Genomic DNA, 23,733 nt, shown 5'->3' with positions numbered 1-23,733 from the left:
GGGAGGAGGTACGAAATAAGTAAGAAAGAGGGGGAGGATGGAACGGTTCTCGTAGAGAGGTGGAGAGAAGAGGTAACCGTGGCAGGTTTTGAGTTAGGTGTGCCACGAATTAATTATCGACGATAATAGCCGGCTGGGCTATAGTTGGCTCTCGGTTTTTCTTTTCTTCGCGTCTGCTTCACGTCCCCCTTTCGCAGAGAGGTGAACGTTACTTTTTGCTTCGAGCTCCAGACGCGCTCAGCTTTCTTTCGTTTGCCCGTTAGTGCCGTTCAGCTTTTCAAACCGTATACTACGGCGAACGATGTCGCACAACTTCTTGGCACGACACCGGCCACTTTTACACGCTTCGCCATTTCAAGCCTGCCCGTTGTTGTGTCGCTGTTGAATAATTAACCGCTGATTCCCGAACAAACGATGCATGTACGAGACGGGTGATTAGCATTAAGGGGAGGGGGAGAGAGAGAGTGAGAGAGAGAGTGAGAGAGAGAGAGAGAATCCGACGAATTTTGCCCGATCGATCGAAAAAAAATACTGGCGAGGTGAAAGTAGACGGGACGAGAGGCAAGAATTTTCATAGAAGAAGTCTTCCGTTGTTGTGCATGCGCCATTATTATTTCGTTCGAATCACACACGTAGACACGCGAAAACGGTAAAAAACCGAGAGATGCGGATCGTGCTCGAATTCGGCGACTCGAGCGCCACGGTTTCGTCTGGAAAAGAAGAAGAAGAAAAAAACGATCTAACCTCTTCGACAGACCGCCTTTCGACTCTTGGAATGTTTCGTTCTTCGAAACATGGCGGTCCTCTCTTTATGAGACGTAGCGAAATTTAATTATCGAATTTTTTATGCATTAACAGAATGTCGTCCCGATGTCCGGACAGATATTCGAATCTCATACGTGACGAGAATTTTGAGAAGATTTTAGAATATTTTAGGAGAAAAAAAAAGAAAAGAAAGATTCTATTATTCTACTATTTTTCATTCGTAACGAGAAGATTATCGATTTTTATTTTTATCGTTGATTAAAATTCTCGATTAAATTCTCGAAGAGAGCGAAATGAAAAGTGAATTGGAAAACGATTACTGTTACGATCGCGTTTAACGAACGGTGGTCGGTCGGGTTATATCTTTTGAACGGCAAACTATTTAGAAGCGATCGAGCATTAAAAGAGGCAGCGCTTCCTATCGGCTAGCTGGGGTATATAGCGTTTCAAAAAAAGAACAGCACCTGGACGGCTTGGTCGGCCACTGGCCCCTACCTGGCCACTATTGAAAAAGGGCTATTAAAAATATCGAGCACGAAGACTCGACCTATCGGCCCGTGAAATCCTGTATTCAACGTGTGCTAAGGCGGTGTTCAAAAGCGGCGATCAATTATTCATTCTCCCTAAACGCACGACGAAACGTACGAAAAATTTAACCGATGCCATTGGAATTCCCCCGCCAATTTTTCAAATGCCTATATACATTTTATAAATTTAAATTTTCTCACATTTCCTCTCGAAACGATTCTTCTTCCTCTTTTTTTTTACAACCGAATTAAGAGGAATATCGATAATTCGTCAATGTACAATGAATCGTCGAATATTTTATTTGAAAAAAAAAAAAGAAAAAAAGGAAGAAGAAAAATTACTTCACGTATCGAGCACGAACCTCTCGTAAATTTTTCAAATTTTATTCCCCGCAAAGAGTTCGATACTTCGACTTCCTGATATTTCTTTCAAAGAAAATCCATACAATTCACAGTTAAATCTCTTTGCCTCTCGACGAATATTCCAGCTACATTACCACCGAGTAAAAAGAATACTTACACCGAAGTTAAGTCAGTCTATACCCCTTCGATTATTCCGAGAGCTCAAACCCGGGAACGCTATAAGGTAAACGACTTCGAATCGTAAAACAGAGGAACAATGGAGGTTCAGAAAGTTCTTTCAAACGAGGAATCGACACCGATCACGTTCGAATTCTATTCGCACGGGGCTTGCGGTACCGACAATGCGACCACCTCGTATTCAAGGCACGCGTGCCTCGTACACCAAGTGCTAATTCAACGTCACGCCTTGTTCCCCGTAGCCGAATCTTTCAAAGAGACCACGATGTAACGATGTACACGGCTCCTTCCACGGCACACCGTTTCCTCCTACGATTATCGCGGAATTTGGATACGCTCGGGTTCGAGCGCGTGAATAAGAATGAACCGAAGGCTGGGAAGAGATGTGAAACCTGGGGAGGGATCAGAAATTCGAAGGGCCAATGACTCGAAGGTTCAACGATTTTTTTTCCTTTTCACGATTTCACGAATAACGACGGTATTGGCCGGCCGTCACTCTATCCTATCGAAAAAACGAAAGGAATCCCGCCGCTGGATATCGACTTTCTGTCAGAATCCTGGATTTTGCTCGTATTCCGGAAGGGAGGAGAAGAATCTTCTCTTTGGCAACGGATGGAAACGAATTTTCCATCGTTGGGAGGAACGGAACAAAGAAATTCAATTACAGAATCGTCCGTTTCGCCGGCGTTTCCGTCCAATAGTTTGCGTTTCAACGTTATCGCGTATATATACGTATATATATATGGAAAATTGAACGACACGAACTATCAATCGGTATAAATACCTCGATGGTGAATGATTTTCCTCGATACACTTCGAATTTGGAATCTCTTTCTTGTTCGAACACGCGTTCGCGTCTCAACTTCGAAGAGGTTAAGCACGTTACTGAGTGCACGTTACTCTTTTCGCCGTCAGATGGCGAAATTGCAAAGGTTTCGATACAGGTTAAGTTTTCGAGAGATTCGATGGTTATCGAGACGAATGGTCGGGCAGATGACGTACGGAAAGAACGAAATCGTTGAAATCCGGTAGATATTTCGAATTAACAACTCGGCGAGACACGCGACCGTCGTGCTGGAATTCACGCGGCACGGTTTCACGGTCGTTCGTGGATCCGCGGTCTGAACGGGTTTCGAACGGTTTCTGTCTGGCCGATTCAAATACCACGAATGGGCTTACCTTGTGATATTCGTATTCCTTACGTGGCCATGCCCGTGCCTCGATGTCGAATGCGGTTTATGAGCTCTGCCCGGTAACCGGTCGTGTACTCGATAAAAATCGTCTACTCTACCTCGACGAGATCCGAGAGAATTTCAATGCGATCGGCTCCGAGGGAACGAGCTTTGGACTCGTCGCACGTATTGCACGAACGGTTTTTAGAAACGTTAATCGACCGACGCCGGACTCGATTTCGTTCGAGTTCCCGGTTTGTCCGATATTTTCGACGGAATCGTCGACGAGACGAGTCGTTGTAAAAATTGCACCTTCTTTTTCCTCTCTGTTTACTTTTATTATCGTCTTTTAACCCGATAAACGTATTTTTTTTTTTCAATCTTGCGTAACGTGAGTCGTTCCAAGATTTTTTTTTTTTTCTTTCTCCAAAGTTACGTTTCGAAAGTCGCGTTACCACGATCTTGACATTGAGGCCGAGTGACGTAAAAATCGACGAGAATGAACTTATCATGTTTCTTTCATGCACGGTCTTCATTTATGCAAATTGCCCACTTAAATCGTGCAGAAAACGTGCTTTCTTTCCTTTCGAAGTTCAACGAACACCAAAGAGCCAATAAACCCAAATTTACATAACTTGGAAAAAAATAAATCGCTTCCTTGGAAGAAAAAAAAAAAGAAAAAAGTACACGGCCAAAAGTCTCGAAAGAAATTTATGCAAAAATAACGTCCCGGGTATGATAATAATTCACGAAATATCCGAAATCCTTTAGAAAATTTCGTAACGCGCGGGGGTTACGTCACCTCGTCGAACACGTAAACCTCGAAAACCGATTACCGATTCGATCGCCGTTGCTTTTTCGAGGAAGAAAAAAAAAAAAAAAAAAAAAAACAAAAAAGTTGCATCGACCATTCTTTCCGGTTTGTTTCTTCTCTGAATCATTCCACACCGATTCGTTCCTCTCGAAAACGTTCCTCTCGACAAAAGAAAAAAATGAGAAACACCAAGTTTCGTGATTCGTAATTCATTCGTATGCGACGAAAGGGACGATCTCCGCCCGATGACTCGGCGAATCGGACCTCGGTCAATTTCTACGGTAAATTCGACGGTGGAGCGACAGGTGGCCTAGAAAAGTAGAGAGCCCTTTTACCGGGGGCAAACGAAAATAAAGGTGTCGAGATATATAGATAGAATCCAGTTCGTGGTGGTTTAGTGAACCTGCACCATTGCCCCAGTTCCTCGAACAATGTGGGCATACCTGTGTGTATCGCGCACGTATCGCGTTGGAATTGTCAGTGACAACCGGTCGGTGACCTATCCTCGTCTCTCTTTCCTATCCCCGTCCCTTTCTTTCGTCTCCTCGACGCGTAATATATTCCTTCCCCCTCGCCGCCGACCGTTCGTGTTCCCGCCTGTACTCGACTGTACCAAGAAGGCGAGGCGCGGCCATTTTATTCACGAAAATAATCCGGTAACAGGTGTAACATGCCTCCTGCCATATAAATCCATTCCAAGCACGAACGTTACACAGAGATCGATCCGACGAGAGTGAAAATGATTTTCCACTCCACTTTTTCGCCACTCCGCTTATCTCATAAACGGACGAGTCTTATCCGATCTGACGCGTGTAATTGCCCCCTCCCTTCTCCCCCCCCCAGAGAGTGTTTAGGCACTCTCTTAGGCACGAAACGATCCGCGCTTGTCGCGCAACTCGTTACACCGGGATTAAGCTGTAACCGCGTTATTGCCGTTCTAGTTTAACATCGGATTAAGTTGTCGTAAAATGGTAAACTGTCCATTTACAGCGTCTCGTCGATCCGACGCGATTAAATAAACACGATAAATTTCAATCCATCCTTTCCTCTTCTCCCTCTCTGCGAATTAATTGGAACAAATAGCCGTAAGTTGTCGAGCAGATATATAACCTTGATTCGTATATCAATTCTCAATTAAACATCAAAAACAAATCGTTGTTGCTTCTGACGTGTAATTATGAATCAAATCTCAATTGATTTAATAAAAATCTTGCCTCCAATTCTTTCTCGATTACAGATTCATTTTAAAAAAAAAATCTATGAACGAGATGGTCGTGTTCGTTTCGAGAAGCACGACGAAATCGGCCAGAGGTAAATCGGCAATCCTGTTACGATCCTATACGCGACAAAAACCGGGGGAAAGGGTTTAAGAATCGTCTCTCGGAATCTGTACGCGCGCGATTCAATCGCGGCGAATCTTCCATATTCGGTTTATCGAGCGGGGCCTTGCTGTAGGGTTATTTATTACCGTTCGAAGGAATGAAAGAGAGGCCGGCCAACTCTGTGGAAGTGGCGCGGCGAACGGGGAGTACCGTAAGAGTGGCGGGGATTAAGTACAATAGCGCGTAACATTATACGGCGAATCAAGGGAGAGCACGCGTACGCGACGAGATCAGATCGACGAGAAATCCATCCCTGCGCCTTCGTCTTACGATCGAAATCGTAATCGACGATCTTGGAAATCGTGATTCTTGGGTTTTTTTTATTACCTCATCGACGAATGGAAAGAGATAGATAGATAGATAGCGAGTAAAGGTAAGAATAAAAAACACGATTCGTAACAATTCGTCGAACGAGGAATAAATCGAGGTATTCGAGGAAGTAGATAGAGTAAAAATAATTTGATTAATACGATGAGAAGTAAGAAGGAACGATTGAGATAATGTTTAATAAGTGTAGCGTTGTAGAATTTAGTGCGGTACGCGTTTAGGAGGAAACCGGTTTAACGGTGTGTGATACGAATTTAGAAAGAAAGAAAAGGAATGAAAGGAAAAGAGAAAGAGAGAAAGAGGGAAGACGTGTAATTTAACTTGGGTGGTAGCCTTATCGTTCTTCCCTTCGTAACCCGAGATCGAGGAATCATCTCGTGCGGATGAAGAAAGAAAAGAAAAGAAAGAAAGAAAAAAGGTAGACGCTCGAACTCTCCGGCTCGATTACAGAATTTATGGTTAATTCGAGGCTCGAGAAGGATCGATGGGAGCAGAGAGGAACTTCGATTTATAAAGGTGGACGAGGGGAGAGGGGAGCCTTGCCTTTTCGTGATACGATATCGCGTGGAATCGACGGAACTTTACCGTTGACGAGACGCACGCGAGTCGACCGAGTTTTAATCGCTGTGCTCGAGAAAAAGAGGAAGGGAAGGGGGAAAGAGGAAAAGAGAGGAAGGGAGGAATAAAGCGGAGGAAGGAAAAAGGAAAAGATATGAAAAGGCAAGCATCTCGGCAGAGGCAGATATAAGCGCGAGAACTAATCTCTAATGGTAATCGGTAAACCTCCCCTCCTCTCCCTTCCCTCGATAACGGTAAATTTTCTAACCGGTGCTCGGTTTCTGCTTTAACGCCATTAACCGATCTCGATAGAACCGAGACTCCAAGAGACTGATCTCGAGGCAAGCCGGCCTTAAGTGACTTTTCTCGAGCCGTACAATCGGCCGTATTTCGATAACGTTCACTTCCTCCTCCTCCTCCTCGATCGGTAACCGTAAGTTAGTTTATCGTTTAGGAGTCGGGTGAAATTGAAACGATCGAGCTAATTTGCTCGGACGTGGAATCGTATAATTCACGAAGCTATTCATTTAACTCGTTGCAAGTTATATGTTATATATATTGGGTTGATTTGTTGGTTTAAAAAATGTATATATATATACTCTTCTGTCTTTCTTTTTTTCATTCGTTCGATTCCCTGTTGTTATTTTCAATTCCTCCACGAGAAGAGGAGAAAATGGAGCGGAATTGTGACACATAGGAAATCCCCTCGTGATACATAACGATCGCGTTGCTCGTTCGTATCCTACTTCCATTACTTCCTACGATTGTTGCCAGAATTTTCGCACGATTATCCGCGCAAGGAAAACGAGAAAAACTCGCCGGCAATGGGCTAATTGCAATATTGCGTAAGGTAATCGGTACACGGTTGCCCGATCACGTTCCATTTTCCATAAATCGAATACATAAACCGTCCCTTCCTATAAAAACATCATTCTGAGATATTCGAGATATCTTAAAATATTCGAATCAAAAATCGTACGATCGACTCGTCGAGTCGCACGTCCTAAAGAAAAAAGAAAGGAGTTTTTTCTGTCGTCAAAATGTTTCGCAAAAACATTTGCAATCGACGCTTGTGTGTCCACGCGCGTCGCCATCGCTTTCACCTCGCTTATGGACCGACCCACGTGCCTCGTTCCACGAAATATCATCGATCAGACGAAAGAGAGTCTCCTCTCTAACTACAATCGTATGGAACGATCGAGCCACATCTTCGATCCTCCTCGTAGTGATCGATCCCACTATGGGGGAAATCGATTTCTGCCCACCGTACGAGTTTATTATTAGTCGTACGCGACCTTGGCTCGAGGAGGAGGAGGAGGAGGAGGAGGACCTCCCCCAGATCGCCATCGTCGTCACGTACTCGATCCACGATTCTACGAAAGTGTCGCCCGGACGTGCACGACTCTTTTGCCCGCTCGCGCGGCGATAATGTATCCAGGCAGCGGGGTCCGGATCATTCGTCTTCGACCTTCGCGGTGATGATCTCGGGCGTACCAGTTTCATCTTCTTCTTTTTCTCCGTTTCGCCCCGAGGGGCGGGGGGGGGGGGAGAAGAAACTGTCGCTTAACGAGCGCGACCGAGCTACGATCGTTAATCGTCCGGCATTCGCGTATATCGCGAAAGCGATGGGGGCCGTGAAGAATGAAACCTCCGCCGCCCCGGTTACCATCCCGCTATCTCGACCAATCGTCGCGAGGGTATCGCGGCGTTGACCGAGCGTGACGGCGATTAATAACGTCGAACCCTCCTCGACAACCCTTATCCTCCACCTTCCACTTTTTCGGACGTTATAAAGGAATATATGGAGGAATGTGTCGTTGAAATAGAAACAGGGCAAAGAGGAGAATTTGACGAAGATCCTCTTTTTTCGAATAATCCACCTTTTTCGTACGTATAAAGAAATATACGGAGGAGTGTATCGAAATAGAACCAAAGAGGAGAATCGAATTTGACGAAAATCCTCTTTTTTTATATATTTTATAATAATCCATCTTTTTCGGACATATGAAGAAATATATAGAGGAATGTATCGTTGAAATAGAAGCAAGAGAATCGAATTTGATGAAGATCCTCTTTTTTCGAATAATTCACCTTCCACTTTTTCGGACGTATAAAGGAATATATGGAGGAATGTATCGTTGAAATAGAAGCAGGCCAAAGAGGAGAATCGAATTTAATGAAGATCCTCTTTTTTCAAATAATCCATCTTTTTCGGATGTATAAAGAAATATATGGAGGAATGTGTCGTTGAAATAGAAACAGGGCAAAGAGGAGAATCGAATTTGAAGATCCTCTTTTTTCGAATAATGCACCTTCCACTTTTTCGGACGTATAAAGGAATATACGGAGGAGTGTAACGTTGAAATAGAAGCAAAGAGGAGAATTTGACATCGACGAAGATCCTCTTTTTTCTTTTCAAACGGAGATTGGAGTTGATCGAAGATTGGACCTTGATTCTTCAACGATCGATCGTCGGAATCGGGGAAAGAGGGGACCTATATTATTAAACCACGCGTCGGCCGGTTTCAATGGAATATCGAAATGAAACTTTTCTCCTCCTCCGATTGGGAGGTCGAGCTCGATAAGGATTCGAGGGGAGAGGCAAGGAAGAGGCCGAGACGAGAAGAAGCCGTAGAGAATTAGAAATAATTTTCCCTTCGATACGATAGATCTCGGAAGGAGGATATTATTATTATTATCGTTATTATCGTTATTATTACGGGAGTGGTTCGATCATTAAGGGTATCTGGAGATCGGTAAAACTTAATTAACCATCTGCCGCGTCGCTTTGCCTTGAAACAAACCCTTCCTGGATGAGAGAGGAAAGGAGGAGCGACAGCGTTTATATTATCGATCACAGATTGTCGAAACAAGAGAGCCGCGACCCGCGCTTTCGTTTCGTGGGTGTCCTCCAGCCGATTATCATCGCTCCAAGGCGGACGACAGTCGGACAGGTTTCGGTCTGTCGTCGCGTGAACCTGTCCCCGATCAAGGTGGGCTTCGATGAAGGGGAGGAGGGGGAGACACGACTCGAAGGAAGATCCTATCTGGATCCTCTTACACGGGGTAAGACACAACAAGCACGGACGTTGGGTGGCTTTGTTGCTGGCTTTGTCGTGGTCCGCAAGCTCGTATCCGGTTCGTAACCCGTCGCCGACGTTATTTCGCCTTGCCCTCCCTCGAGAAGTCGATCTTCGCAGGTCAGCCACACCGCGTTCGTCTGCGCCGCTTCGAGAAAGAGAGGAAAAAACAGAGAGAGAGAGAGAGAGCTTTGTGCATGTGTAACGTTCGCGCGTGGTGTGGCTAGGTTCGTAAAAAAGGGCGAGTGGTGGGGACGCGAGGGTGGCCCTGCACCTGGGCCACGGGGACACCGCACAGCCTGTGTGCCCCCGCTGTGCGGCTCGTGCACGAGCCGACTATGCTTCTCCCTTTACAGTCCACCAACACCTCCGGTTGCTTCGCGCGAATACACCGACGGGCATTATTCCGATCGTGCCCGCTCTATCTTCTCTCTCGCAACAACCACACGTTCAACACACACACACACAACACACACATATCCCGCATGCAACGAATTCCTCGAAAATCCGGAGGGAAAAAGATCCGATATCCAAAATATCGTAAAATCCGATATATCGTTCTTCTCTTTCTCTTCGTAGAAGGGAAACGGAGGAGGGGGGGCACTCTTTCATTCGGCCATAAAAAATATTTATACATCTTATGAAACTACAAGTAGGAATATCCGTCGTGGCAGCCGGATGCACGAATATTGATCATCACAACCGCTCCGCCGGATTCTATTTATAGGGGGCCACCGGAACAAGGCCGGTTCCCGTTCCAGTAGGCCGGTTCCAGCCCGTCCGTGCAGACGGATCGCGCTCCGATCTCTTCTCGTTTTCTTCTCGCGCCACGTTGACAACGTTTGCGGGGCGGCGAGTTGTTCGTCACAGAGGTGAGGGCCGTGGTTGAAAATTATTCCAGCGTACATACGTACACAAACACACATATATATATATATATACTTATATATATATATTCGCCGGATGCGCGTATATTAATCACACGGGCCGGCCCCGTCGTGCCTTTCAACGAGGGGAGAGCGTTCAACACCTGGACCACGGGCGGAGGACAATGGCGAGAGAGAGCGTGGTTCTGGCTCGTGCTCGAGCCGGCGCTCTCTTCTTCTTCCTTCCCCTTTGTGCCGAGCCGACCGCGCACCCACCTAAAACGCGTTTATCGCGTTGGTTAAACTTCATTTTCCGACCCCATCCCCTCTCCACATATATATATATATATACGTTTCTTCTTCATTCCCCCGCTTGAATTTCTCTTCCGTTTCGCAGAATCTATTTGCCAAGCATTTATAACGGGGAGGAGGAGGGGATTGGTTACAATAGGCGGTCGATTCGACGCGAATCCTTGTAAGGATTCCGAGGCGAATGCCGCGATGATCGGCGCCATGTTGGGCGAACGGTTGAAATAGAGAGAGAGATCGATTCGCCTCGCCTTCGATCCCGAACTTACGCGTTAAGTGGCGTAGGGAAGAGAGGGAAGGAGGATAGGGTAAGGAAGAAAGTCGACCAGTCACGTTCGATTCCTCGAAATCTCGTGCACGTTCGTCGTAGGCCCGGGAGCAGCGCTGGATCTCTCTTCTCCACGCTTCCTTGTACCGGTTTCCTAGTCGGGATGTCGCGTCGCCGATCTGAAAACCTGGTACAAGAAGGCTGGCCCATCGTGGCCATCGTGACTCGGTAAGGGACTCGTTGCTCTCTCTCTCTCTCCCTTCCTCTCGACGACACAGGTGTACTAGCCTGTTTCCAGGGAGGAGGATCACCGGGGATCACCGTCTTTCTTTCGCTGCTCCTCTCCTTCCCCCCTCCCCAGTCATTAAGGTTCCTTCACCCCGACCTTATGGGGAATCACGAGGAGACGGAGGTGATGGATCAACTTCCCCGTCATTTCCCGATTCGTTCCTCTGTACAGTCCATACCGATACTCATTTCACGGATCGTATTGCCTTGGAACACGGTAACGTCGGTGACGACGTCGGTAACCATCGCGTTGATAGGGATGCTATTGGATATTTACGATCGTTGCGGCGAAATTCTATTTATTCAAATCTGTCTGGAGAGGGGGGGGGGGAGGGGGGATCCGTACAACTCGGGATTCCGTTAACTTTCTTCGTTAACTATGATTTTACGCTAATTAAAATTTAATTTCAATATCGGATAGTGGAAAATTGAGAATGTAAGGTGAAAAACAAAGGGACGGCTCGGAAATAGCTTTCGCCAAGAATGCTTCCACGTGTTTTGCATATAAATATTTCGCATATTTTCCCAATAAATTTCGAAAAACGTTATTATAAGGAGGGGACGTTATTATATTCCGCGTGTAACGCGAATAGAAGAGGACGGAGAGAGATCCGTTCGCGACGAGTTTGTGTGCACAGTTGGACAAACGGAGGGGGCGAATTCCTCCTAGAGGCAATCTCAATATTGGCTCGCCCAGTTAATCCAGATCGAGTCGAGGCGAGTCGATGCACGGCAGAAGACAGTCGGCGAAGTCGTTCCCACGCCGAGGACAGACGCGCGGCGTGCCTTGTTTACCCTCAACATTGTCTCGCTAAGTGGGACGGGCGCCTTGAACTTGAAGGTTGAACACCGAGTTGGAGCCTCGGCGACGAAACGCGCCCAAAGCAAACTCCGCCGTGTATTCCAGCCTTTCCGCGTAAACGGAGGGCAAACATGGATCGACGTGGCAGGCTTTCCCGACGCGCAAACACTCGCCTCGAGTTCAAGCCAGCCATCATCGTTCTAATTATTCCCTGTTTGGATACGCGATGCCTCGCCGATATTTCGCGTCGAATATACGAGAGAGCCCCTCGTCTCTAATTAGGGAGCGAGCCAGAATCGAGGGGGATACTTTGAAACAGTATCCGATGCAAATGTCGGTGCTCTGTAATCTCGGGAAAAAGGACTCCTCTCCTCGTCGCTTTCCATCGATATCTGAGAGAACAAACACGAGAATATTCCTGAAAATCGAGAAGGATTCGTCCTTCGATCTCTCTCGCGTTGTAAAAGAAAAGGCAGAAGGAAGACGTTTTATAGCAGTGTCTAATTAATTTCGAACGTGGCGAAGAAACGAATTTTTCCTCGGCAGATATTCTCAATTATTCCCGCCTCGGCATTCGTGAAACGCGTCGAGAGACCCTCCACGCTCCTTCCATTGTGAACGACCAATCGACGTTCCAGAATCTCTCTCTCTCTATACCTATCCCGAGAACTCGAGGCTCGTCATCCTGTTCGCGAGCCTCCAACGTAAATCTTGAAGAAAGAAAAAGAAAGAAGAGAGATCGAGGATACGAATCGCAACGAATCTAAGAGCCGAGAAGATACGGAGAAACGATCCTCGGCTGGCTCGCCGAGTTTGCTTTGGAACGAAGTAGCATGTCACGGGGAAAGATTGCTTCTGATCGTTACCTCGGCTATGCCCTCACGCTCGTTCCATTAAAGCCCCGTTTTCATACCGTGGAGAAAGAAATATCTCGTTCCGCTTTGCTAGGCCCTCGATCGAATGAGAAAAAATCGATCGGGTCGTGCGCGAGGTGTCAACGAGACTCCCTTCGCTTTTTCCCTATAATCTCTTCCGCGTGTATTAAATCATCGCGTCCACCGATCGTTCCTTTTCGATATTCCACAGATCGTATCAACGATCGTTTCCAATCACGTGATCGTAGGATCGACGGCACGTGGACGAGAATTAATCCTCGCGATATTCGCATTTCCATATATCGACCGATATCGACCGTCATAAAACGAAAAGTGGACGCGATTGAGAAGAGCTGCTGTCGACATTTCCAACATCGCTATCCGCGTTCCTCTTCTCGAAGCATCGTAATAGGCGTCGCGAGATGGATCTTAAGGGACGAGAGATACCGCTAGTTTGCATAAATAATTAATCATCGCCGCTGCTCGTAACGGTCAATTTCCGGCGTTCCCTCGATCCCAACCTGTTAATAATGGCGGCGAGAAACAAGAGATAACGGGAGAAGAACTCTTCTTCTCTCCTCTCCTCTGGACTCCTCTTCGAGATATCTGTTATTCGGCTCGATCGATCCATCGATCGCCTCTTTGTCGTTAGCTATCTGAGGAAGATGTTGTGGAAACGAGATCACGTACGGTGACTCTCAACTTTCAAACGACCCTAAAAGAATCCGTAACCATGATTGGGAGGAGGATAATGACATCGAGAGCCAGGAGAGATTCGATCCTCTTGGAGAACGTTTTTCACAGAGGCTGCGAGATAAGCTTCGAACAACGACTCTCTTTCCTTTTTTCTCTCTCTCCTCCTCGTGAAATGTTAGGGGATGAAAAAAAAGATATCACGGTGAAAAATTGGCAACCAGGTAAAAACTGCTATCCTCCCGGATAAAGGTATTGTTATTATTATTATAATACCCTCCCACGAGAGGCGTCGATCGATTTCCTCGAAATCCAGCCGGATCCATTACAATGAAGGAGAGAAAACCGCGTGGCGGCAAAAAAATTTTAATCGGGGACCACGTGGTTGAGACGAGGCGATCTCTTAAATCACGTCCACCTTTCCAGGTACCTATCGATTCATTAGCCGTTCAGGGGGACCATTATCGGCGAAACACGTCCTGAATTATGCACAACAGATCCGCCGCCCGAGGAATGAGATCCGTCCTTCTCGTTAAGTAGGTAGGGCGAGTAGGTAATTGATGACCTTTAATGGGCCGAAGATTACAACGTTGGTCGCGTTTTAATTACGCGCGTCCCGTTATTACCCTCCCCCCTTCGTCTCCAAGTTTGGGAGAAGAAAGAAAAAAAAGCTAGGAAAATTTCGCTCGATCGAGAATCCGATATATTCCCCGCATCCAGAGAGAATCCTTATTGTTGCAAAGATGGAAGGAGGGAAGGGAGAGACGCGAAGGCTGGCGGAACCTGTTTCTCAACGGGTGCCCCTCTCTCTCTCTCCCTCAACTTTGTGGCAAAATTAATTTTACAATTACCAGGGAGCGCGTTGGATCGCGGTCATCCGGGAAACGGCTCGAGGGGGGGAAGGATGAAATTACAGGGAGAGGCGCGATCGCCTCTCGGCTTTAAGAATCGTCTGAAATTACGACAGGACGTTGCGCGAATAAAGCGGAGCGGAGCGCATCGCGGATGCGAGAAATCGTCCCCTTCGAAGAAGGGGATAGACACCACGGTGGCAAAGCAACAACAACAACAACAAGAACAACAAGAAAAAGAACGCGAGGAAGGGAAGGCTGCCACTTACGGATTATCCGTGAAGAAGTCGTTGCATGGCATGGCGGCGTTGCTTCGTACAGCGAGACGCGTTCGTGTTTACACGACTTGGCCACTTCTCGCGGCGGAAACTCGGCGGGGTTTGCCCCGGACGGATCGGTTGGGGAGAGGATGGAGAGAGGCATCTCGCATGAGAACGTGAAAGAGGACGGTGGAAAAAAGGCTCTCGTCAAACAAAGAGGGGGTCCTTCCTTCTCGCTTTTATCGCGGCTTCTAAATTCCCCACCGGCTGACGATGCTGATGCTGGTGGAGGGAAGAAAGGTGTTTGGAATTTTGATGGTAGATAGGTATGCGCGAGGATGGAAGGAATAAAAGGGAAGTCGGAGGTGGATTGATATTTACGTCTATCCTTCTTATCGCGGATAATCGCCGAGATAAGATAATCCCGCGTAACGCGAAGTAGAGGAGGCGAAACGCAACTCTTGTGCAACTTTGTATAAATTTACTTTCGAAACTTCTTTTTCTCCAACGTTCGAGGTATTAAAATTCCTCCTGCTTTTTCCACCACCCTGTACCTCGACTGACAAAGAAGTTGAAGAGCTCGTCGAACGCGACGATGGGGGGTGGGCGACGAAGACAAACGAAGAAGAGGAAGCTGAGTGAAAAGGGGCCTCGTCGATAACGAGGCAAAAAAGACTCGAGGCAAAAAAAAAAAAAAGGAACGAACGAACGCCTCGTTCGAGGTGTTAACGGATTGTACAAACGCTGTGGTGGTGAAAAAAAGGAGAGAAGAAAAAGGAAAAAACAGGAAGCCTTTGCCGAAAGAGCGAGGAAACGGAGAGGAAAAGGGGGGAGCGGAGTCGAGAGTGAAATTAGATAAGGAGCGACTTCCGCTGCAAAGAAGAGGAAAAGAAAAGGAAGAGAAGTGAAAAGAAACGGGCTTGCGAAACGGAAAGAGGGAATAACACGAATATCGCGGTGGAGGACGCGTGGTGGTGATAAACGGAAATTGTTTCACTTCGTCCCGAGTGAATTTTACCACGGTGCTTCTGGGAGGAGGAAAGGACGACAAGCGCGGAGGATGGGATTCCTATCCTTTTATTACCTTTTTCCACACGCGTAAAGACAGATGTAGCGAGGAGTCAGGATGCGAGTCGAGGAATGCGAGTAACTTACGGCCAACTCGTACGTAATAATATCAACTTAATTGTACGTTCGCCCGACGATAAAACTTTCCGCTCCTCTCGCTGTTACGCCGCTTTATTTTCTCTTTTCCCTTCCCCCTCGCGGAGGATGCATGAATATTCAATCATCGAATCGGTGAGAAGTGGAAATCTCGTAACTCGTTTCGATCTCTTTCGCCCTCGAAATAGCAAATATCGTCTCTCGTTTCTTTTTTTTTTTTCGACAAGGGTTGAAAAGATTCATATTCCAAAGATCCAAACAATTTTATCGATTTATTCTTCTCGAAAGAGAAAAGAACGCCTCTTTTCCCATCGAAATTCCTCGCCAATTTCTCCATAATCTTCGACGCGTTCATCCCCCTCTTTCGGGCGAGCATATAAACCGAAACAATTTCCCTTTCGTTTAACGAAAATGAATCCCTCCTACCTCTCCTCCTCCCATAACGCGCACCCATTTTAGCACGAGGCAAACGCGTACGCGCCGGCAAATTGCTCAAATTTAATAATCACAGTGATGAATGTACCGAGTGCCGTGGTTTAAATAATAACAGTAAGATTACGGTAACGAAGAGGGGTGCAAGGCTGGCATGCATCTCCTCGCCGAGTGAGGTTGCCTTCTCCGAGGGAGAGAGAGAGAAAGAGAGAGAGATGGATGGCTGCGGGCCCCGATCCGATCTTTCGACGAGATATTATAATACCAGGGGAATCGCCGGCATCTCGCGGTAATACTCGTTATTACGTGCTGCTGAGCGATCCGACGATCGATCGACACGGAGGGGACGTTTCAATCGCGACGCGGCGCGCAGGGATGGGCGCAGATAAATGGAGGGGGATCTCCTCCATCCCCTCGGCGGATTCCCTTCGAACGAGAAACTTCGCTCGGTCCTCCTCGAGAAACCTCGAATGATCGTTCGTCTTACACTCTCGTCCGTTTTAATTTCGCTCGAACTCTAAGAAATAATCGAACGATCTTTCCCTGCGAAGTGAAGAAGATTCGAGAGAAACGCGGAAGGGAAAGGTGGAAAAATTTCCGAGAAGACGTTGATAATAAATTTCTGGCCGAATGTGGGGGGGAAAAAGTCGAAGGGAGAGGAAAAAAGAGAGAGAAAAAGATGGGAGGAAGAGGCAGAACCGGTCGATGGGGCGAATTCCTAAGAATCAGCGAGTGAGACGCGAACGAGCCAAATATGGGCGAGGCGAGGGTAGCAGCTCGTAGGAACGAACGCGCGCGTTCCATCGCTCGGATTCAGCGGTGAAGACGAGGAGTGCATCCTCGACCCCGCGTAATTCTAGCTCAGGTAGATCTATAAATAGAGAGGAGAGGGGCCGCGTACATGAAGCCGCGACCTGTTGCTCCAGCACCCTCGAGTAATCGAACCCCGTTGTTCCTCGAAAGAGGGCCTCGCCTCATCTTCCATCGTTCTCCTGGCCGAAAGCTTAGATCTTTAACCATCCGCGATATAATCGCGTATTTCCAAACTTCTTGAATCGAATAGAATGATAAATTGTCATTTGCAATTCTTGGAAATTCTTCTTCTTCTATTCATCCATCGTTTGCTTTAAATAGAGAAGGACGAGAGGTGTGTATTTTTGTGATATTCCTTTCGAGTCGAGAAATGTAACGAGCCACTCGTCGTCAACCTGTCGAAAGACTTTATAGAAATCAGTCTATCACTGATATCAGGCATGTGGAAATCTGAGATAGAGAAGGAAGCGTTTCGAGGATTTTCAGGAACAGTTGTTGTTCTTTTATTGTAAAAATTCTCCTCTTATAATTAATAATGCGTTGAACGAAGGCGTTTGGCGTGTGCTAATGATCCATGCGGTGTACCTGGCGCAATTTGCATACCGTCATTTGCAAGGTTGGGTCGGGTTGGAGCGTCCCACCTTCGCGCGGTGATCCCTGATCTTTGAACCCGTTTGCGCCCATAAACCGAAACGTGCAGATCACGACGCAGCCGCTTTTGCATTCGGTCTCCAGCCTCTCTCTCTCTCTCTCTCTCTGTTTCTCTCCCGGTCTCCACCGTCTCGACCAAGGATTCTTGTATCAGATACCGCGGCAAGTCTCGTTCCTTGCTTCTCTCTTTAGGCCGGAGTCCGGTATCCGGTGGTAAAATTACTTTTTATTGGGGGAGAGGAAGGGGAGGAGAGCGTATAGCGGTTCTCTTTTTAATCTCCTTTTCAAGATGCACGAACGACACATCTGAAAAATGAAATATATTTTCGTTTCGAGATAACTCGTTATTTTATTTTATCGCTCTTCTTCTTCAGACGTGGTCGAAAATATTATAAACGCGATGCAACAAAGTTTGTCGTATTTTTAGACGCAATCACCATTTATCAAAAGGAATAATAATAAGTTGGGAACGAGGGGTTCGATTAATGGGCGTAGGGAACAGGTTCCCAAGGACACGTTGTATCCTTAAGCAGGACATCCAGTTAACCGTCGGGTCAGGATTCGAGATAACCGAGCGAGCAAGCCTGTCAATTATCGAGCATTCGGTCGTCGTCGAAACCTCCTCGTCGTTCCCTCCGAGATGAAGGATCAGCCTGCCTTTTAGGAGAGGCGGACAGGCCCGTTAGTCATTGCTCGATCGCCACGATGCTCATTCAGGGTATTACCATGTCGGAAGTGAAAGAGAGAGAGAGAGCCGTGTCACCATTCGTTCGACCACCACTTTTCTATGAAACACCACCGTTATTCGCGTGGTTGGCCTATTCTCGGCATCGATCGAAATAAATTTCCACCGTGCTCGAAGAAAAAAGAGGAATTTCCCGAACTTCCTCCTTTCGAATCCATTGGGAATGTTCCAATTAGTAGTAGGTAGCGACGAGCACGGAACGTTTTATCGCCCGTTCCTTCCTCCAAGCTGCCCCCTGTGCATTTGCATAAAACACGCAACCACGAAATTAGCCTTCGATCGTCCCTCCACGTATTTCGTGAGTATTCGAAATTTCCCGCCTCTCGTTCATTATTATTTCGAGTCGTAAAATTTTGGAGCAAAGACATCTTACAAATATCGTATTGGGAAAATTGGGTCGTTGATCAATAAAAGCAGGGAGGATCGGAATTTTGGTGGATTCTAGGGAGCGAAGACCGCGTGATCCCGATCTCACGGCCCGCAACGTCGGAAATCGTGCAGCAGGCTTTAGCTAATCACGGTACACGGTCGGGTATGGACGGCTAACCGGGACACGGTGGAAACTTCGCCCACGGTTGTTCGGTTTGCCGGAGGGGATACGAAGGAACAGTCTGTTCCCAGGTGAAGGTAATCATATTCCGCGTTCCACGGTAATGGTGAACGAACACAGCCTCCGGCCGCTAACGGAACCTCTGCCACCAGCCACCCCATTTCGCTGTGCGGCGGGCCCGTGGGTGCATCTACCTGCGCCTTGTACTCAGGCCAAACTTCTCTCGCCGACGCAATTATCGCGCCAACAGCTGTTATCCCATGGATCGAGGAGAGAGAGAGAGAGAGAGATCGTTATCGGCCTCTTGTTTCCAACTGCGGTTTCCAACTGTTTCTCCCTCTCCTCCCGATCCTCTAATAAATTTCCTCGGTTAGCTTCTTTATCTATTCTGAGCTTCGTCTTCGTCTTTAGTGGAAGCAGGGTGGAAAGAAAGGTTTTCTGATTCTTTCTTTTTCTCTTTTTTTTTTTTTTTAAAGATTTGTATTGGTGATTGAATAATTGAATATCTCTCGGGGAGAAGAGAATAAATGTTAAAAAGAATCGGTTGCAACATGGACGCTCGGTCACGATTTCGAGTTTCGAATCTTAAAAGGTAGTTGCAACATCACTTTTTTAAAAAATCCTCGCGCACGTTCGATAAATTTTTCATCCGTGCTGTGCATCAAATTTTTGTTTAATTTTGGTAGGATTGAAATAGATGACCTCAATTAAAACTTGTCGATTCAAGAAATAATCCGTGTTTCAAAAATTGTCAACGAATCTTTTACCTTTCCATCGAAATTAATTAAGAATCATCAATTTTATTTCAAGAAATAATCTATATTTCAAAAATTGTCAACGAATCTTTTACCTTTTCATCGAAATTAACCAAGAATTAACTCACTTTCAATTCAATTCTCTTCAAGAAATAATCTATATTTCAAAAATTGTCAACGATCAGAGTTCTTTTCCTATCCAATTCAATTTGAAATATTCCAAAGATTATCAATAAATTCTTTCCATCGAAATTAACCAAGAATTAACTCTATTCACTTTCAATTCAATTCTCTTCAAGAAATAATCTAAATTGCCAACGATCAGAGTTCTTTTCCCTATTCAATTCAATTTGAAATATTCCAAAAATTATCAACGAATCCTTTCCATCGAAATTAACCAAGAATCGTCAACTCTACTCACTTTATCCAATCCTCTTCGATCAAATAATCCGTATTTCAAAAATTGGCAACGATCAGAGTTCTTTTCCTATCCAATTCAATTTGAAATATTTCAAAGATTGTCAACGAATCCTTTCGAAATTAATCAAGAATCGTCAACTTTACTCACTTTATCCAATCCTCTTCGATCAAACAATCCACATTTCAAAAAATGTCAATGATCAAAGTTTCGTTCCTTTTCCTACCCAATTCAATTATTTCAATCGTCCAGCCAAGAATTCATCCAAGCGAAAGAATTCATCCAAAAGAAATAATCCAAGAAAAATTGTCAACGAATCCTTTACCTTCCCCATTTCGAACTTAACCAAGAACTCATCTGTTCACTCTACTCAATCTTTTCGAGGAACAACAGCTCCTAGGATTAGCAACGATCCGCGCGAATCTTACTTTTCCCATCGGCGGCTATCACTTTCTCGCCCATCGAACGTCATTATTACCAGGCGCTCGTATCCGTATCGGTATTCGTGAAATCGCGAAACGCTTTCGGTTGCGGCACGGCACGGTGTCGAGAGCGCAAGTGAAATTAGTCGCGGTTCGACGGGTGGCAGCCACCATGAACCGGGCCCTGGAAAGTAAATCGCGACGGGCTCGCGACGAATCAGGTTGAATCGGCGACGCGCTCGGAAATCCACGAAAGGGAAACTGGACGCGAAAAAGAGAAAAAAGGAAGGGGAGGAAGAACCCGAGTCATTCACGGTTGCCTGTTATCTTGAACGTGTGGCTCGCTCGCATTTTCATTCACCTCGTGTCACCGCGCGTGGGCGTGCCGTTTCCAGCCTGTCATCGTAACGGCGTTGGCGACGTCTGTGTCAAACGATGGGAGCGCACAATCGTTCCCGGCTAATAGGACGCGATAATAGGACAATGGATACGTTGAATTTGAGAAAGGAAAGGGAACTAGCCGGCCTTATTAATTACGAAATTTCGATAGGACGTGACTCGCCGCGGCTATCGTCAAAGGACCCGTGAGCCGCGGCTCGGATAGCCGATATTAATGAAAATATTTGTATGGTCTCTTGCCGTCGTTTCAATGGAAATATTTAATGAAGGGATCTGTATGGCCGTGGAAACGCCTCCATTCTAGAATCCTGGAATATCGACACGTTTCGTTTCTCGTTATTGTAAGTCGTGGATCATCCGGCGGATGGAGGGAAACGTCGTTGCCTTTTTTTTCTCGTGAATGATTCCATTGAGAATGCCGACGAATCATTCTCGAAGCCTGAAGAAGAAGAATAGGATTCTTTCTTAATAATCAAACAATTATTCCGATTACTTCGTTACACGCTTCTTCAATATCTTCTCGTTTTCAATTTCAATTCTTTTCTGTATAATTTAAGGGAGATCGAAATCGTAGCTTTTCTCAGCGCTAGGCTCAGCAAGTCAAGGAACAGTCCGTAGTTATTCGAATCGTTGGCCGGCGAGGGATCGAGGCGGTGGTCGATGCGTACCCCATTCACCGAATTCCTCGGTTCAATGGGCCGTATCCTGAATACGCAATGACACGCAGCTTTTACCGGCATGGAAGAAGAACCGGGATTTTCGCTCTGCGATCCCTCGCCCGCCTATTCGATTGCACAGGGAGGGAGAAAGGGGGAGATAGATAAAAAAAGAGGAGGAAGAAATCCATCCATCCATCCATCCAGGATTCATTACGATAGTTCCAAGATGTAATTTACAGCGTCGTTAACGAGCAGGCGCGAGCTTAGGTGTCACGAGTCGCGCGTTCCATCCTTCTCTCTTCTCTTTCTGTTCCCGCGTTCGATCAACAATGAAATGCCACAGCGAAGGGGAAGTACGGAGAAAAGACGAGAAAAGATGAAGTCGACGGGTAAAAGAGAAACTACCCACGCTCTTTTATCTCGGTGCCCCTTTGTATTAAGCCGCTGTCGCAACTGGTATGCGCCGGCTTCACCAAAGTCCACTCTTCTCTTCCTGTCGATTCTTCTTTTTCTAACCTCCCCCCTCCCTCTCTTCTTTCCCATCTTTTTCACCCTCTGAATCCTGCGAACAATTCCTAACACGCGTAATTCCTTCTCCTCACGATTCCTTATCATACACACGTATATACATATATATATATATATATATATATATATATATATATATATATATATATATATTCCTGGACTCTTATGGAATTTAATTATTTAAATAATCTTTCATTCGTCATCACGAGACAAGTAAAAATCTTGAAATAATATAAAATAATTTCGGATCAAAACTATTTGGAACGGATGACTTCCCGTCATCCTTATTCCTCGATTCTTGTGGAATATTTAATCATTTAAATAATCTTTCATTCGAGACAAGTAAAAACCTGGAAATCGAAATAATATGAAATAATTTCGAATCAAAATTATTTGGAACGGATCACTTCCCGTCATCCTTATTCCTCGATTCTTGTGGAATATTTAATCATTTAAATAATCTTTCATTCGAGACAAGTAAAAACCTCGAAATCGAAACAATATAAAATAATTTCGGATCAAAATTATTTGGAATGGATGACTTCCCGTCATCCTTATTTCTCGATTCTTGTGGAATATTTAATCATTTAAATAATCTTTCATTCGAGACAAGTAAAAACCTCGAAATCGAAATAATATGAAATAATTTCGGATCAAAATTATTTGGAACGGATGACTTCCCGTCATCCTTATTCCTCGATTCTTGTGGAATATTTAATCATTTAAATAATCTTTCACTCGAGACAAGTAAAAACCTGGAAATCGAAATAATATGAAATAATTTCGGATCAAAATTATTTGGAACGGATGACTTCCCGTCATCCTTATTCCTCGATTCTTGTGGAATATTTAATCATTTAAATAATCTTTCATTCGAGACAAGTAAAAACCTGGAAATCGAAATAATATGAAATAATTTCGGATCAAAATTATTTGGAATGGATGACTTCCCGTCATCCTTGAACCCGCCCTTGAATTTCGAACGCACGAATCGAATTCCTGCGCGTTCCTCATCGCGAACAGACAGCCGGAAATCACGCGAATCCGGACACGCATTCCCACGGCTCGTAAATTCACCCACCCCCTCTAAGAGGGCCTCGTCTTACGTGCGCGTCTCTCACACGCGTGCTGTCGTCCGATTTTCATGTCTCCTCGCCGACACCTAAACATCCATCCCTCATCCGCAACCGCACCGTGCAAGAACGCATCAAAGTGCGAAGGTATGCGATATTGGCTCGTCTCCAGCCACGTCTTCCAGCTGTCAGTGTCACGCTGACAGTGTTACGCTAGAATGCCACGTGACAGGATAAATACCTGGGATTAAGACGGGAGAGAATGGGAGGAAAGGAGGAATTCTCGTTTCGATTTTTGAAAGTTGAAGTTAAACGTGAATTGTCTTTTTCAGGAAACGGAAGAAGAGTGCCGACATGTCGGCCTTGAACGCCGGGCCCTGTCGACCCGGGATTATACTCTGTCTGGCGGCCGTTCTACTGGCACCGCACTCCGATTCTGGTAAGTTTTTCCAGCGAATCCGTTAAACAAAGCTACGTCCACGTCCACAAAAGGCACCAGTTCGTTCCACCTAGAATTTTATCCTCGTCGTCGCCTCTCCACACATGCTCGGAACGTGTCGAAACGTAACTCATTTGACGGCGTATGAGTGTACGTGAGACGGCGTGAAAAGGAAGTCCCGACGAGGAAGAACGACGCTGCCTCCTTTCTCTTTTCTCTCTCTCTCTCTCTCACTCGTTTCTCGAAAAATCCTCATCCTTGAATTCGCCTCGAAAAAGAAGGATGGATATAAATTGCCCGCGAGAGAG

General features: G+C 45.9%; 1 protein-coding gene across 3 annotated transcripts in view; it reads left to right on the top strand.

The window, feature by feature from the left end:
• The window catches only part of LOC726252 (titin), a 48,874-nt gene that overhangs the window by 3,911 nt on the left and 21,230 nt on the right, over positions 1 to 23,733 (top strand). For all 3 annotated transcript variants that reach the window (XM_006564012.3, XM_003250323.4, XM_006564013.3), the window contains exon 2: positions 23,319 to 23,425. In XM_006564012.3, the coding sequence (XP_006564075.2) occupies positions 23,341 to 23,425 (85 nt within the window). In that variant the 5' untranslated portion in view covers positions 23,319 to 23,340. The remainder of the gene's footprint in view (positions 1 to 23,318; positions 23,426 to 23,733) is intronic.

This window comes from Apis mellifera, linkage group LG3, assembly GCF_003254395.2.
Source record: "Apis mellifera strain DH4 linkage group LG3, Amel_HAv3.1, whole genome shotgun sequence".
NCBI classification, from domain to species: domain Eukaryota; kingdom Metazoa; phylum Arthropoda; class Insecta; order Hymenoptera; family Apidae; genus Apis; species Apis mellifera.
The sequence above is the reverse complement of the archived record's forward strand: the minus strand, read 5'-3'. Positions and strand labels throughout refer to the sequence as shown.